Here is a 16,537-nt window from a genome sequence, read left to right as displayed (position 1 = left end):
GCAGGTGAGGCCGCGGCCGCCGCGCTCTGTCAGGGCCGGGCCGGGAGGGGATCTCACCTCGCGTTGACCGCGCTCACACCGCTGCCCCTTGTTTTTGTAGCACGTTCGACGTAGCGGTGGTCGGTGCGGGAATCGTGGGGCTGGCCGCCGCCCGGCAGCTCGTCTTGAGGCACCCCGCGCTCAGCTTCGCCGTGCTGGAGAAGGAGCGGCAGCTAGGTACGGCCGGCGGGGCCTGGATGGTCTTTAAGGTTCCCTTCCAACCCGACTGGATCTACAGTTCCTGCAGTTACTCCTCAGGGTGCTGCCATGTGCACGGAAGGAGAAAGATGAAGTAACAGCAATAGCTGGGAATGCACTGCTGGTTGCTCAGCCAGCACTGAAGCGCACAGCTCCCATTGGTGCCTCAGATATTGGGGGGTTATTTCCAATGTTCTTAAGGATGCAAAAAGTGTCGAGGCGCTCAGCGTGTGGACATCTGTCCTGGCTTTGAGAGAAGAAAGTCGGAGCCCTGTTACTAAGGGGCTAAGCAATCTCTGGGGGTCCCCACAGAAGAGGGCAGGCTGCAGGGGAGTTGGACCAGATGGCCTTTAATGGTCCCTTCCAACTCTGTGGCTCTATACCTTAAGAGAGAAAATGTGCCCAATTCTTTCAGTAAAAATGGTACTGATGTTTTTCAACTCCGTTTGACCTGGTTGCAAAGTAACCAAGTAAACTGAAGAAGTTAAATAGCAAGCTGATGCAGTTCACAAGAACTTGAAAAACCTTCTGGACCCGACATGCCCCAAACAATTCACTGTCGCACTGACTTTATGTTAAGTGAGGCCTTTAAGGATGTATTTCACTGTAAAATATGAATCAATTAAAATTAGCATAGGAAGCTTGGATGATCTGGCCTGCTGTTGTAGCTCTTGGAGCAAAAAATTGCTGCGCTCTCATGTTGATTCAGCACATTTCAAGCTGTCATGGTTTGTTATTAACTAAGTTAATAACAACGGCTGTATTTTTTAACCTTTTGAAACCCAGGGTGGAATAATGTGTGCTGTGCAGTTACATTATCTCAGCGCGTCTTGCGATGACACTGATTTAGGGCAGGACCTCCAATAGCACACTTTTCTGATGGCTGAAATAATTGATCATGGGATTCTAATAGTGTATTTTAACAGTGTGTTTTTCTTTCTCTTTAGCTCATCACCAGAGTGGACATAACAGCGGTGTAATTCACAGCGGCATTTACTACACTCCTGGATCCCTGAAAGCCAAGCTGTGTGTACAAGGTGCAGCTCTCTGCTATGAGTATTGTGACCGGAAGGGAATACCATATAAACAATGTGGGAAGGTATAGGAACTACTTTGCAAACTGTAACTGTATAATATATATTACAGTGTATTGTATATGCCTGGCTATGGTAGTTTCTCCCAAGAGATGCTTTTTACAGCCTTCCGGACAAAGGTGTCTTCATATTTTCTTTTTCTCAGCTACCCAAGTCAGTTCCTTCAGTGCCTCTAAGCAATTGTTCCCCTTATCTGGGAGCTGAGCTGAATGAGCCCAGGCAACAGTGGAAGCAAAGTGCCATGGTGGGCATCCATGCAGAGCCATTAATTCCAAGGAACACAAAGGCTCTCAGTATGCATCTTGGCATAACAAGCTCTGAGAAGACTCGCTGACTTGAATACAGTTTCAGATGTGACCCAACTATGTGCATGTATGTCATATTACATCCAGGTAATACATCTTAAAGTGCTGGGAACAGAATTGTGGCTATACTGGTTCAGATCAGGATATATGCAACCTGTGCCTGGAAGTGTCTGCAACCAAAGACCGAGGAAGGAATAAGAACTAGACAAGCAAATCTGCTAATTCTTCCAGATTCCACATGCTTTCAGTTCATGTGCACAGTTGCACTCTGAGCCTTATCTGGCTTGTCTGTGGTAATTCAATGGATTTCTTTTCAAAGCATTTTTCAATTAAAATCAGTTTCAGAGATCAGCAACTCATTGCGTGAGCCCATGCCCAGCAACCCCTTTTGGTTTTGAAACCAGCTCCTGCTAGCTTCATCTGATGCCTGTTGGCCCTTTAATTGGATGACATGCTGAACAATCAGTCTGTGCTGACATTTTCCCAGTCATGCATCATTTTGTATTTCCTGCTCCTCATAAATCAGCTCTTGCATCTGGTGACTCTTTAGCCTGCTTAGTCACTCCTGCTAGAGAAGCTGTTTCGTGACTTTTGTTACTCCCATCTTATTTTCTGTGAACAATTTGTAGTTTAATGCATCTTTGGTACAAGATGAGCTCCAGCATTCAGGGTGTGGTCGGACTCTGGATTTTGGCAGTGAAATATTGCAGTTCTCCACTATTGCTTTGTACCCCTTTCCTAATAGTTCCCAATTCACAATTTGGGACATTTTTACTGTCACAAGACATGGAGCTGATGTTTTCATAGGACTGTCTGTGATAACTCCCAAGATCTTGGTCCTGAGCAATAACTTGGAACCTGCCGCCCATCACTTTGTGTAAGAGGCCAAAACTTTTTGTTCTGTGAACATCATTTCACACTTCACCTGCACTGAGTTTCATCAGCCATTTTGCTCACCTCTTGCTCGCCTCAGAAGGTCCCTCTGCAGTTCTTCAGGATCACCTCCGTGGAGTTTCTAAACCACCTCGAGCTGCTATCAGCTGTCTTACCTCACTTACCTGGTTTCCCCCTTCCAGGTCACTCAGAAATGTCTTGGGTAACAAAGGCTTTCTCTTAAAAATGCAGACCTTGGTTGATGTGATGGCCGCTAGCCCAGTGGCTTTTCCTCAGCACCAGCTGCGAACTGGATGCAGATCTCTTCCAGATCTGGGACAGAGAGCAGAGATACCTGCGATGTGGCAGTGCAGGTGGATCCGTTTGTCTGCAGAGTGCTGTGCTGCCTGAGCTGTGACACTGCTCACAAGGTGGCAGTGTGGCTTTGTGCAGCCCTACACCCGCAGTTAGAAGCCAGCTTCCAGCTCAGAACTGGGAGCCAGCTGGGAGGTTGTGGTGCTTGGGAAGGACTAGCACTGACCCACCAGTGTTCTTGGTCCTTTGCTGACACTGTGTGTCTTTGTGCATCACCTTCCACAGCAATATGTATTCCAGGGAAGATTATGAATCTTTACAGCTGATTTTAAACAAAGCAAGCCCAGGCTTGGATAACTTTGTGCCCTGTAATGCAAAGGTACCAGTGTTCCCAGAGCTGAGCTGGGGCTGGAAGTAGTGTTTCCTGTGCAAGCTAGCTTCTGGAGTCCTTGGAGCAGACAATTCACAGCCTGGATAAATCTCTTGCCATTTCTTTGATCCAACTGTGTGCTCAAATGAAGAGAGGCTGCTGCACTTCAGTTTAGATATGGTATCAAAACCCATCCTTTACTTTATTATACCAAAACAGTTTCAAGATGTGTGCATCTTGGATTAAGTTCAGTGTTGTCTCCTTGGAGGCATACCAGTGGCTCTTTAAAATCATCATCTCTTCTTTCAGATTTGTGATCCCATTTGTGATTCCCATTGTGATCCCATGCTGTTAGTAAATATTTTCCATGGATAATCATTGAAACTATACATTAACGTTTATTTTTCACTTTCTTTACTGTATTGTGCTTTCTTAGTGGTGGATGGTATTTACCAACTTGTGCCAGTAGTGGTGCAAACTGTATTTTTTTTCCCCTTTCCATTATAATTCGCTGTTTGCTCTCACTATTGCTTGCTCTTTGCTTGGGATTGATGCCAGGCCTGAACGGGCTTTGTGTATTTTGCTCACTAGTGTGCTTTGTTATCTTTTCTGAAGCTAATTGTAGCTGTTGAACAAGATGAAATTCCAAGACTCAAAGCTCTGTATGAGAGAGGGCTCCAGAACAACGTCAGAGGTCTGAAGTTGATTGGAGCAAAAGAAATACAGGCGAAAGAACCCTTCTGCAGGGTAAGGGATTTTCTTATATTTAACTGTCATGCAAGACCTCAGCTTTTCAGGTGATGATATTTTTGAATTTAAGGTAAGTATGTGTCTGCCTTGAGGGAATTTGCATGCATGTTAAGCTCCAAAGACCCTGAAAGCCTAGAAGAAATGTAACTGCCAACACAAAAGTACAGATCCATTCATTTCTGGGACTTCTTAGCTCAGGCCAGTTCTTCGTGTGTATTATTCATTGCACAGAATTCAGACCAGGTCTATCACATTATAAGGTGATCCCACAGAATCTTTTGTGTCGATGGATATTTTTACCCAGGTTTTCTTCTGCTCATTGTTCATCAATTCTCTGTGTGCTGCAGTCATGAAGAGCTGCTGCTGCTGCACTAATTGCTGGTGAAATGCTGGCTGTGTCATGAGAGCCAGCATTCACAAATTGAGGAGTGAGTAATTAATATCACTTGCAACCTATCAAAGAAATCAGAATTATTTCAGTCAAAGTGACTCCAGAGGGACTCCACAGCCCCTCTGTAGGACTGAATCTATAAGCAAATAGTCAGGGTCTACAAGTTGTTTGAACTTCAGCCTTTGCTCAGTGTTACAGATAGGTGTCTTCTCTAGTGTATGTATGTGCTCAGGGGGAAAAAAAAAAAGAAAAAAAAAACACCAAACCACAGTTTATCCCTAATTTTAAAAATTTGTTTCCTCTTCTACTTGTGGGAGCCTGCTTGTGTGTTTTTGTGGTTGATTGGCAGACTTTCCCTTGTCTAGGTCAGAACTGCTGCATTTGAGCTTTTGCTGAGACAGTTCTGTACCCTCCCACTAAAATTACATAGCTTATGTCAAATTTGATAGTGCAGCGATGAATTTTTCTTTTCATCTGCAAATACAGATTGGCATCAAGCCAGTTTTGATGGAGTTGTTTCGTACACATGTTGTGGCACCTTTCAGCGTGTTTATTTTGACAGCAGTAGAAATGTGAGCAGTTTGTGGGTTACAGAGTTGTTATTGTTTGGTTTGTTGTTGATGGAAGGGAACGTGGATGTAAACTCCCCCTACAGTTTCATCTGGCAGCTTGCTCTTGCTGTAGTTGTGTGACTCACTGCTTACAAATGGTTGTAGGTGCATACAAAAAAATTGGTGGAAAGGAATCTTTTTCATGTTTTTCATTTTGTATCCACTCCTTAAAACCTTCTTTGCTTTGTGTTCAAGACTCAGCTGAGCACTGACTTCTGCAGATGACTGGATTCAGCCTTCCCACACTTGCTTTGGTTTCCTGAACTGGATCCCTTCCTCCTAAAGATATAGGGGGTTGAATGGTCTTGCAATACATTGCATTTAAGTCAGAATTATGTCATGAGTAGTTGTTCATGCTGTGGTTTCACAATTATTTAACCCACTGTAATTGGTTTTCACCTTGTTAGCTGTCAGTAAACACAAACACTGCTACTGGAGCTGGCACGTGAAGAGGTGAGGGACAAGCAGCCAGGGATGGGGAGACAACAGAACTCCCTTCTCAGTGGCAGTGTGCATTATTCCAGAGGAAATATATCAACTATATCTGTATCAAAGACCAAAGTGTGCATATAACTTTCACTGGTGTTTTTTTGTGTACCTTAATACCATTTCAGGGTCTGATGGCCCTTGATTCTCCATATACTGGCATAGTGGATTACAGACAAGTGGCTCAGTCCTATGCTGAAGACTTCCAGGAAGCAGGTGGGACAATCTTGACTGATTTTGAAGTTACAGGCATGGAGATGGCTAAAGAAAGTTCTTCAGGAAGTGAAGATGGTAAGGCAGTTTTTGCCTTCTTTTTACTATAGTCCTGAAAAAGATTTTGTTCAAAACATGTTTGTGTCAATTGAAATCACGTTTCTTAGCCTTTCTGTCTGTGATGTGTTTAGACAAAAGGCATAATGGTGTTAGTGAGAGTATTCAGCAAGCTCACTGTTTCTCCCAGGCAGGTCACCCTTCAGTTGAAATACTTAATGTGTGAAAATGACAGTAAAATAAATGGGAAATAGGTTGTTCTCTCCTGTTAGAATCTGATTTAGTTGAATACTGCATTTGTGTGCTTGTGATAGTGCTCTTTCTTTATCCTAGAGGGTGGGTTGGATCTGGAGTGATCCACAGAGTGCAGATTATGGAAGGGTAGAAAAACAACAATTTATAAATGTAATTATATCCAACCATACGTCCAAGAGTAGCTTTTCTGTAGTCTGCCAGGGGAAGACCCTGGTAATTACAGACCTGTCAGCCTCACTTCAGTGCCTGGTAGAATTATGAAGATTATTCTGGGAGTTTTTAAAAACACTTGAAAGACAGTGTAGTCATTGGTCACAACCAACATGAGATCACAAGGGGAAAGTCCTGTTCATGGATTTAATCTCCTGTTATGACAAGGTTGACACACCTGGTTGACCAAGGGAAGCCATTTGATAGAATCTTTTTGGATTTTAGCAAAGCTTTTGATTCTGTTTCTCACAGTGTCTTCTAGACAAACTGTCCAGCATACAGGTAGACAAAAACAAAATGCAGTGGCTGAGCAATTGGCTGATGAGTGGATCTCAAAAGGTCATACTAAATGGGGTTACATCAGGCTGGCACACAGCCAGTAGAGGGGTTCCACAGGGCTCCATTTTAAGGCCAGATACTCTTCTCCTATCTAATTCTCTTACAGGATTGAAGTACCCAGTCATTGTTAGGAGCTCTAAGGTAAGAACTAAACTTAAGATTTAATGTCTTCATAGGAAGCTGTTTCTCCTTTCCTTAAGAATATTTGTTGAGTCCTAGTGTGTTAATCAACCTCTAAAAAGTTAAAAAGCTGCTGTTCTGCATCATGTGCACTGTCATCTAGGACTGCTGTTACAAAACAACTGCAGTCAGCTGATAGCAAAGCATATGAGTATGTCCAGAGTTTACTGTGTGCTGGGGATAAAAATGAAAGTATAACTTTCTGCTGCCTGGTGGTATGTGCTCCTTGTCTTCCTTATTTGCACACTCCTTCATTTGTAGCTTCCATGGACTCCCTTTATTGCTTACTCATTTGGAGAGAAACGTATTCTCGTGTTTGTTCTCAATCTTCAGCATCCATAAAAAAAGATAAGGAGGCATTTGTAATCGTTTTATTATCAGAAGACCACAAGGTCATTCAGTACAACAGGTACATATGCTGAGCTCATTCCTGTGGGTTAGTTCGTGCTGCACAGGAGATGTGCTTGTAACCTTTTTGTCTTCAAGGGAGAATACCTGGGCTTTTCCTTGGAGACAGAGCAGAAAAAATAAGGCAAACAATACATGCACAAAGAACATCCCCTACCCCACTGCAAATAGTGTGTGAAGTTAGTGCTGCTGCTTTTCTATCTGGTTTTACATGGTTGGTTTCCTTTCTGATTGTGCCTGGATTTTCCAAGGCTTTAGGGCAATGGGTCTTCTCCTGGTAGATATGTTGTATTTTTAATTGGGGTTGGTGTTGGTTTTACCTTTCTTTTTTTAATCCCCCTCCAGGGTGAGGAAATCTACTGTCAGCACATAGTGACCTGTGCAGGACTTTACTCAGACCGCCTGTCTGAAATCAGTGGTTGCAGCCCTGAACCTCGGATTGTACCCTTCCGTGGAGATTATCTGGTGCTAAAACCAGAGAAGTGCTATATGGTGAAAGGAAACATTTATCCGGTATGTGCTGTCTTGTTTGTCTTTCGTGGTGTGTTGTAGGAACTGCTAAGGCTACAGACATGAGGGCAGTATTACACTGTTGTTTCTGTTGGGCTGAAATGATGCACGAGGTGAAATTGGAATCATTTGATTTCTGACAGGACGACTTGTTTTTGATAATTCTTAAGGAACAGGTAGAAAAAAAGTAGACATGGCAGGAAGAGGACAAGCTTTACAGTCTATTATTGGTGCTTGTCTGACCTCTTGTCACCTGGGAGTGGTGCAGGATTGTGCCTTGGGATGGGAGGGAGGAACTGGCTGGGGTAGGAGGGTACCTTGCAGCTTTGTGCCATAGCTGTGTGGTAGCTTGTACCCTTCTGTTACTGCCAAACATGATAATAAGACCAGAAAACTGCTTAAGTTAAGAATACAGTCACATTATCAGAAATAGATGTGATTTGTGCAATGGTTGTACTAAGCTTAAAAAGTTTTTAAAGTGTGTTTTTAACAGAAAAAGCAGAGCTCTGAATATACGAAAGGAACCTACACTGAAGTGATTTTTCAGTCCTCATTTTTGATATGTTTTGATCTACCCAATGCTTGCTTATTTTCAGACTGTAAGCTGCTCACCTCTGTGGGCACCTTTTCTAAACAGCTAAAGATGCTGAAGGACCAGCACAGGAAGAGGTGTGCTTGTTTTATACTTTCTGTATATAGGCAGCTGATTTCTGTTACAGCCTTTGTACACATTTGCACCGTGTTCCTTTGATAAACAAAAGAAAGAATCTGGAGATTCCTTATTATTACTATTAATCAGGCTTGCTAATTGTGTGTCGTTGCGAGCTATACAGGAATGGTGAGATTTTCCTCATTTTATTTTATTGCAGTGTAATTACTATTGGTGAATAGCATTTGTGTGCCATTAGTTTTGTTGTGGGTTGATTTATACCTTGAGAAAACGTGTACTTTTTTCTGCTGATCATCTTGCTTTCCCTAAGATGCAGTCTCACTTAGCTCTTCTCTCTGGCATTTTCAGTTAGCTGCCTACTAGAACTGTACAATTAACAAGCAGAAAAATAATAGCTCAGGAGCCAGGCAGTATGCTTATTTGTCTTGAATTTTACTGTGGTGGTTGGAAATAAAATGGCAAATTGAATTCATTTTCATGTTTTATTTAAAATGAATTATTTCCATTTATTGGGAGGACAACGCTTTACTGTGTTTCGGTTTGTTTTAATAACTCTCACACAATAAACTGCATCGTCCTCCTCATAGATATTTCCCATGTTTCTTGGAGTAGTGTGTTGGCTTGGCTGGCTGTGAAGCTGTTTCACTCATCTGGGTTGGAATGGCTGCAATAAGTGCTGTATCCTCCTTTAGGTTCCCAATCCTCGCTTCCCTTTCCTGGGGTTTCATTTCACGCCAAGAATGGATGGCAGTGTTTGGCTCGGTCCAAATGCAGTGCTGGCCTTTAAGAGAGAGGGCTACAAGCTGTTTGACTTCAGTGCTACAGACTTTTTAGATGCTGTACTGTACAGGTAATATCTTGTCTTTTAGTCTGCTGAGTGCACTTAATTAAATGTCAGCTTGTCGTTCCGTGGAAGCTCACTCTTGTCAAAAACCCTGCCAAGTTTTTGGTGTTTTTAAAGGCAGATGTGCTGATATGAGTGGACTTCTCAAAGAGCTTTGACTTGCTGTAATCTAATATTTGAAGTCTGTAAACTGCTGAGGCATGTGTCAGCAAGTGTGAGGATGTGGCCATTCATGGGAAGGTGCTGGTGAGCCCTGTTCCTACCAATGGAGCTCTTCCAGGGCTGGTTTTGGTTCAGTGGAGTGCAGTATTTTAATCAACCTAGACAGTGGCATTAAATCTCTGCTTGGAAGAGAGAATACACATTGGCCTGAATTGTCATGTTAAACTTTGTCAGATCATCAGAATGAACTGAAATACATCCAAGGGCAAGGAGATGTGTTAAGAGCCACAAAGGCTCACTCTTTCAGCCAGAGGGTGGTGAGGCACTGGAACAGGTTGCCCAAGGAGGCTGTGGATGCCCCATCCCTGCAGGCATTCAAGGCCAGGCTGGATGTGGCTCTGGGCAGCCTGGGCTGCTGGTTGGCGACCTGCACACAGCAGGGGGTTGGAGCTGGATGAGCACTGTGCTCCTTTGCAACCCAGGCCATTCTAGGATTCTATGATTCTATGATAAGGCAGACTGGGAAACAGAGAGCGTGTCAGAGGAGCTAGGAATCACTGCTGAAAATTCAAGCATAAATGAACGGAATATCTTTAGAAGTTAAGAGAAATCTTGCTTCACTGTGAGGGGCTGACAGACCTTTACTGAGTGCTTAATTTAAGGAATAAAACTGGGAAAATGATGTGGAAATTCTGGGTTGGATCCAAAGAGAGGCTGCAGAACAGGTCAGGGAACTGCAGAAAAGCTTTCTGGCAAAGAGCTCAACTTTATGCAATTTATTAAAGGGAAAAAGCTGAAAGCAGCTCGGTCGATGTCTATGGATTTTTGTGTTGGAAGATTTGAGGAGAACAAAGCTAGCAAATAAGGCTATTGCAAAGACACAGTGAGATTCCTTGACTGAAAGCTGAGGCTTTTAGGAGTATGACAGAACGACTGTGGAATAAAGGCCCAAGCAGTAAGGCTGTCCTCTCTTTGTATGGGGGTTTGCAGCCTTTTATTGTTTGATTGGACCAGAGGAAAATGCTGGACATAGGAAGGACTCAGCTCAGAGTCTGCAGCACTACAGCTTTGTATTCAAGGTTTGCTGAAGCAAACAAGAATATATTTTCCAAATAGAAAGCATCTGTCAGATCACTGATGTTGGGAAGGGGAAATTCCACCATGCGGTTGGTGTTTGCTTCCTTCTTAGGCAGCTTTAGTTTGACGTGACTGTGCTTATCGTGGAAGCTTTGTTTCTCCCACGGTTATTTTTTTTTCCTCTACAGTGGCTTATGGAAACTTGTACTGAGAAACTTATCATATGGACTGAATGAAATGTACAGAGCGTGTTTCCTTAGTGCACAGGTGAAGGAACTGCAGAAGTTCATCCCAGAGGTCACTGTTAATGACGTACTCAGGTAAAGAAAACATTTCTTGTCAGTAACACCCACTGGCTTGTTAAACCTCTTTCTTTTTTCTTTTTTTTAACAGCAACAAATGCAGCTCACTGCTTTCTTCCACCAAAATGCACTACCAAATCATAAAAGTATGCTGATGCTTTCCACAAGAAGGTGTCTGAGGAATATTTGTTTTACTTTGTTTAGCCTCCATTGGCTGAAATTCACAGAAGAGACCAAAAGAAAACAGTTCTTCATAATTTCAATCCACAAAGAGAGAATAAGCGCTAATGAAATTAATTAGTGAATGGCTAGTGGATGGGAAAGCCAGAGAGCTGTTACTGATGGTACTAAAGGGAGGGATGTAGCATAACTCCTTGTATTTAGAAGACTAATTGACCCTGAACATATGGTTTAAAACATAGCTGTTTAATGGAAAATGGAAAAATGGAAGGGTGTAGTGCTGGAAAAGAACGAGAGCTGGCAGAGATTCTAAGAAGTGCTTGCATCTCTGTTTTGTACAAGGAGGAGGACAGCGATGTTGCTCCATGTGGACTTAAAAGTACTGTGTCTTCAGATAGAAGCAAATAATGACTTGGTTTGAATACGTCAATAAAATTGTATTCAGCTTCGTAATGCGAGGAGAGAGAAAAAGGAATTCAAAGGACTATAGAAATGATAAGGAAATGAAGAGACTTGTCAGGAAATGTGAGGCGTTTAGAATACGTGGGGATGATTTTAACTGTCTAAATATTTGCAGGGAGAAAATGCAGTATAAGAAAGAGCTCGAGCGTGGTAAAAAGGAGTTACTGAACTCAGGCAGTATAGCACTGGCATGAAATTCATGTTTGATGAGGCTTGCCATTTCAAAACAAAGGATTCTCTTTTGAAAAGAGAGGGCTTGATTGCGTGTTTGAGAGGGGAGGATAACTTCACAATGAGGAAAAATACAGAAAATCCTCTGCCTGGCTACCTGCCCTCGTTCTGTCGTAACCACACTGAGGCACCTCCTGCTCTGCCTCTCAGGGTGTTCAACTGCCCTGTGCTCCCCCAGCAGCTGCTCTCATTGCTTTTTCCCTGGACATCTTCACAAAATTGGAACGCAGCTGATTTTTGGACTTCAGAAAACTCCAAAGTTCACAGCCTTCAGGAATAATTTGAAATGGAGAAGGGCAAATTTTCTAACATCCCAGAGGGAACAGCTTCCTTATAGGAAGAATTAGTAGCTTATGAAACATAATTTCTTAAATGTTGTAGTGTTTACACTTTTGCTTTGGAGACTTAAAGCTAGACAGAATGGAAAAATGGAACGATCTCTGCAGCTTTGTTTGCAGAGGACAAACTTGCTGCTCAGGCCTGGAGAGGTAAAGTCCCACGCTGCAAATGGTTGGTGAGCAAAGAACTGTTGGAATAAGTTTTCTGGGCTTGTTCTGCTCCTGTGTTGGCTTTGACTGTGGTGGAGGGCAAGCTGTTAGGGTAGGTGGGCCAGTGGTCTGACCCAGCAGGAATGTTCTTGTTGGGTTTGTTACAGATAGCACAGATCTCCACCTTGGGGGTTATTTTCTAGTAAAAGAGAACTCTTGATTCTTATTTCTTTAGCTCCAAATGAACAATGCATTTATGGTTTTTCTAGTAACCAGCCAAAGTGGTAACACCCAGTGGGGTGTCATAGAATGGCAGAAGTGGACAAGCAAGCTAGTGCCTGTTGAATGGAAGCAAATTTCCTAGACTGACTCATAATCAATTGTGTAAAATCTTTGGTTTTGCCACCAGAGGGGCACAGAGACTCTGATGAGACGTAAACTTATACAGAATTAGTCTGCAGTGAGCTATTATGTCAGATTTCTTCCCATGAGGTGCTCAGAGCCCCATCCAGCCTGACCTTGGATGTCTCCAAGGACGAACCTTGAAAATACCTATGTGAAGAAATTGATCGGAGTTGTATTTACATTCTGAGAGAATGTGTCAAAGCTTGGATAAAAGTGTAATTTTAAAAATCTAACTTCAGATAAGGCTTCTCTTTTTGACTTAGAATGAAGCACACCAGTGTCTTACAATTTCCTTTGTTTCAGTGGTTTGTGAATGTTGTAACTAATTTCTGGATCTTCCACATTTTCCAAGAGGGGTTGCTAATAATATCTCTAGCCTTTATCATATTTCAGTTAAGCTGACTGGATGGTTATAACACTTTCTTTCTGATGTTGTGCTCCTCCTTTGTTTTGCAGGGGTCCATCTGGAGTGAGAGCACAAGCGTTGGACAGCGATGGAAATTTGGTAGATGACTTTGTCTTTGATGGTGGCTCTGGAGATATTGGAAGCAGAATTCTTCACGTCAGAAATGCCCCTTCTCCTGCTGCCACCTCCTCCCTTGCCATTGCAGAAATGATTGCTGATGAAGTGAAGCGAAGATTTGAATTGTGAATGATTGCCAGGTGCAGGGCTGTTTTACCTCTCTTGTATGTGTAGCAGCTTGTCTGAACTCTGCAGCCTTTAATGATGAAGATAAAACAGGCAACGTGTTGCTGGTACAAGATGTGCAGTGCAAAAACAGCACTTGAAACGTTTGCCAGCCCACAGCTTGTCAGCTTCCCAAGTAAAGGATGTTTGGTGCCAGGCAAGACCTGCTAAAGTGCTGCCATCTGCAAGAACCAAACAAATGGACCGCTCACAGTGAGGGCTTGTCTGCAGGCTCAGCTGGAGCAGGCTGTGGAGGGGCTGGTGCTCCGTGCAGGGTGAGGTTCTCCTACCAGGCCCACAGTAGGTGGGGAAGGAGGAGTCTCTGTGGTTGGGTTGCCCACCTCTGAAGAACCCCAAGCACCGGGTGGTTCTGTGCACTGTCTCTCTGTCTCTTTAAATTGGCTTGGAGTCATCAGACCCCTAACTTACGTTAAAATAATGGAGATAGAAGGATAAACCCTGCAGATACAGAATTAAAGGTTTTAGTGGAGACTGAAAATAGCTGAATATAGCTATGTGCTTAATAGCTGAATATTCAGAGCTATGTACTTAAATGTAGAGTATTTCAGAGAGAAATAAGCCTGGCAAGAGATTACCAAACCCAAGTCAATTTCGACTGTGAATCTCAATTGCATCTTTATCTTATCTATTTTAGTACAGAGCTGAAATTAAAATGTAGACAGAATCAGACATTTTTTATTTGGCTTAGATCTGGGAAGCCATCATGAATGGGGAACTACTTTGATGGTTTGAGTTGTTGGGTTTTTTTCCTCGTTTGTTTTTACCCTTTGAATACTGGTAGGACAAAAGAAGCTTATCTTTGTACAGCATGTTGAGCAACCCAGTGGAAATGGCCTTTGTAAAAGCAAATGTGCAGGGAGGGAAGCTACAGAAACCTGTCTTAACTGAGTCATGTTGCATACTGCTTCCCTTGGAGCCCAAGCAGCGGTGAGTCAGGAAGGCTTCCCATTTCCCTCCTGGCTGTAGGAGGGGAGCTCCCCCTCACTGGTGTTTGAAGCTGTATCAAAGGTGCACCCAGAAGACAATCCACATGGAGAACGTGCTGTAAAATACAAATGCTGTAAAATACAACGAGATGTGAAACAAGTTCTGAGTTAACTGAGCATCTCAGCGCGTTCTGCATAATTGCAAAAGGAAATACATGGCCTCAGGGGCAAAGCACTTCAGAATATTCTTAAAGCAGATGTTCACAGGATGTTGGGTAACAGATAATTGTGGGTAGTTTGCTACCAGGCAATTTGCCATGAGCTTTTTTTTTTTTAATGTTGCTTTCTGTAGTTCTCTGCCATGCACCAAGGAGGTCAGGTATGCAAATAATGAGCCTTTTGAAGAGACGTTCTTTCCTATGAGAGTGGTGAGGTGCTGGAAGAGCTGCCCAGAGAGGCTGTGGATGCCCCGTCCATCCCTGGAGGTGTTCAAGGCCAGGTTGGATGGGGCCCTGGGCAGCCTGGGCTGCTGTGAGATGTGGAGGTTGGTGGCCCTGCCTGTGGTTTGGGAGGTTGGAGCTTCGTGATCCTTGAGGTCCCTCCCAACCCGGGCCATTCTGTGATTCTCTGAAAAGCTCTCACCTGTCTTCCTGCCCACAGTAATACTTGATGAAGGTTCACATGTTCCAAATGCTGTAATGTTGTGCAGTGATATCTCACAGTGGAACAGCCGTATCTCTGCTCCCCTCCAGAAGCGTTGCCAGTCAACAGTAAATACTACAGAAAGGTTGCAAAAGCGACTTCCTCCCACACGAGGTGTGGCCCTGACATGTATTAACAGAACAAGAACACTACCACGTGAAGCAGTCACACACCACGATGAGTCTTAGTGCATTTAACGTGTGCCCTGCTGTGCTTTTTACTCTCAGGAGATGGTAGCATTTAACTGAAGCCAGCGGAATATTTGTATTTTTAAAGCATGCTATAAACCTTTTGTAAAGGAATAATTCTGTGAACGATGATAATGAGACTTAACACATCACTCATGTATTGCCCACAAAGTAGGAAAATGTATGGATATATGTATTTTTAATGGGTCCAGTTCACTTGGATGGCTCAATCAGCCTGCCTTTCTCTATTGTGATTAAAAGAGTGTATTTTTCCAAAAAAATGCTGTAAGGTCTCTGTGTCTCTTCTGACTTAGAGCAAAGTTCTGCTGGCAGTTGCTAACTCTCATCTGACATAGATGGGATGCAGCTGTGCATCACAGGACTTACTTTATGTCTTTCTTTAGGGGATAGGGAGCAGGGAGCTCATCTTCCCGAAGCACCTGTATCTCAGAACACTGCACAGCTTTTTGTCACAGCAGATAGAACTGCTGCTAAGCCTCATCCTCATCACAGACAGTCCCAAGTTGGAAGCGACCCATTTTAGGAGGAAGTTTTTCACCCAGTAGGTGGTGAGGCACTGGAACAGGTTGCCCAAGGAGGCTGTGGATGCCCCATCCCTGCAGGCATTCAAGGCCAGGCTGGATGTGGCTCTGGGCAGCCTGGGCTGCTGGTTGGTGACCCTGCACACAGCAGGGGGTTGAGACTGGATGAGCACTGTGCTCCTTTGCAACCCAGGCCATTCTAGGATTCCACTGGAATCATGGAGTCCAACTCCTGGCACAACCCAAATGATGAAATGCTGAGTGCCCCACACTGTGGCTCACTGGATGGCTGCCCTGGGAGAAACTGAATTCCTTCATTTCACTGCATTGTGTGCCATTGTAGCATCGATTTTGGGGTCACCACTGCCTCACCTTGGAGCAGTTGGGGAACAACTGGGGCTTCCTGGGGGCAGGGATGTCCCACCTGGAGGAACACAGGCGGTGGGGGCTTGGAGCTGCGCTGTGGGTTATGCTTTTCTCTTTGCTCGCACTTTGGGTTTGATGAATGAGTGTTTTCCTACTGAAATAAAGGCTTCGTTGGAAACTTCCCAGCAAACAGCACGGGGCAGGAGGAGCTGTCAGTGCCCGACAAAGCATTACGCAGACAGGCAGTGTGTTCCGATGCAGTGCATCCCTTGGTAGAGAAGCCCTAAGGAGGGGTTATGTAAAGTGCGAGCCGTGAATGCAATGAGCTCGGAAAATTTGGCTGCTCGGGAGGCGGAGGGGACTGAAACCAGCGCTCTCTAGGGGGGTGAAAGGAACTGCCCGGAGCTAGGGCGAGGCTGCTGTTGACGGGTTACTGAGCAACACGCCGCTGGTTTTTCCCAGGACGGCCGTTCTGCTTGATTCTTCCGTCAGGGCAAGGCTGCTTCTCAGAATCACGGAATGGCCCGGGTCGGAAGGGACCTCAAGGATCACGAAGCTCCAACCCCCCACCACAGGCAGGGCCACCAACCTCCACATTTCACAGCAGCCCAGGCTGCCCAGGGCCCCATCCAACCTGGCCTTGAACACCTCCAGGGATGGACGGGGCATCCACAGCCTT

At 44.1% G+C, this 16,537-nt stretch overlaps 1 protein-coding gene across 1 annotated transcript; it reads left to right on the top strand.

Annotated features, from left to right (window-relative positions):
* Positions 1-8: 8 nt before the first annotated feature.
* Positions 9-14,220, top strand: L2HGDH (L-2-hydroxyglutarate dehydrogenase; the record flags this gene model as incomplete). The annotated part of the gene is made up of 9 exons (XM_010712179.2): positions 9-216; positions 1,185-1,336; positions 3,810-3,941; positions 5,561-5,723; positions 6,613-6,647; positions 7,440-7,607; positions 8,967-9,124; positions 10,546-10,677; positions 12,882-14,220. Coding segments are annotated over 9 exons (1,344 nt in total), but the record flags the coding sequence as incomplete, so codon positions are not given.
* Between the last annotated feature and the right edge of the window lie 2,317 nt (positions 14,221-16,537).

This window comes from Meleagris gallopavo, chromosome 5, assembly GCF_000146605.3.
Source record: "Meleagris gallopavo isolate NT-WF06-2002-E0010 breed Aviagen turkey brand Nicholas breeding stock chromosome 5, Turkey_5.1, whole genome shotgun sequence".
NCBI lineage: Eukaryota > Metazoa > Chordata > Aves > Galliformes > Phasianidae > Meleagris > Meleagris gallopavo.
The sequence above is the reverse complement of the archived record's forward strand: the minus strand, read 5'-3'. Positions and strand labels throughout refer to the sequence as shown.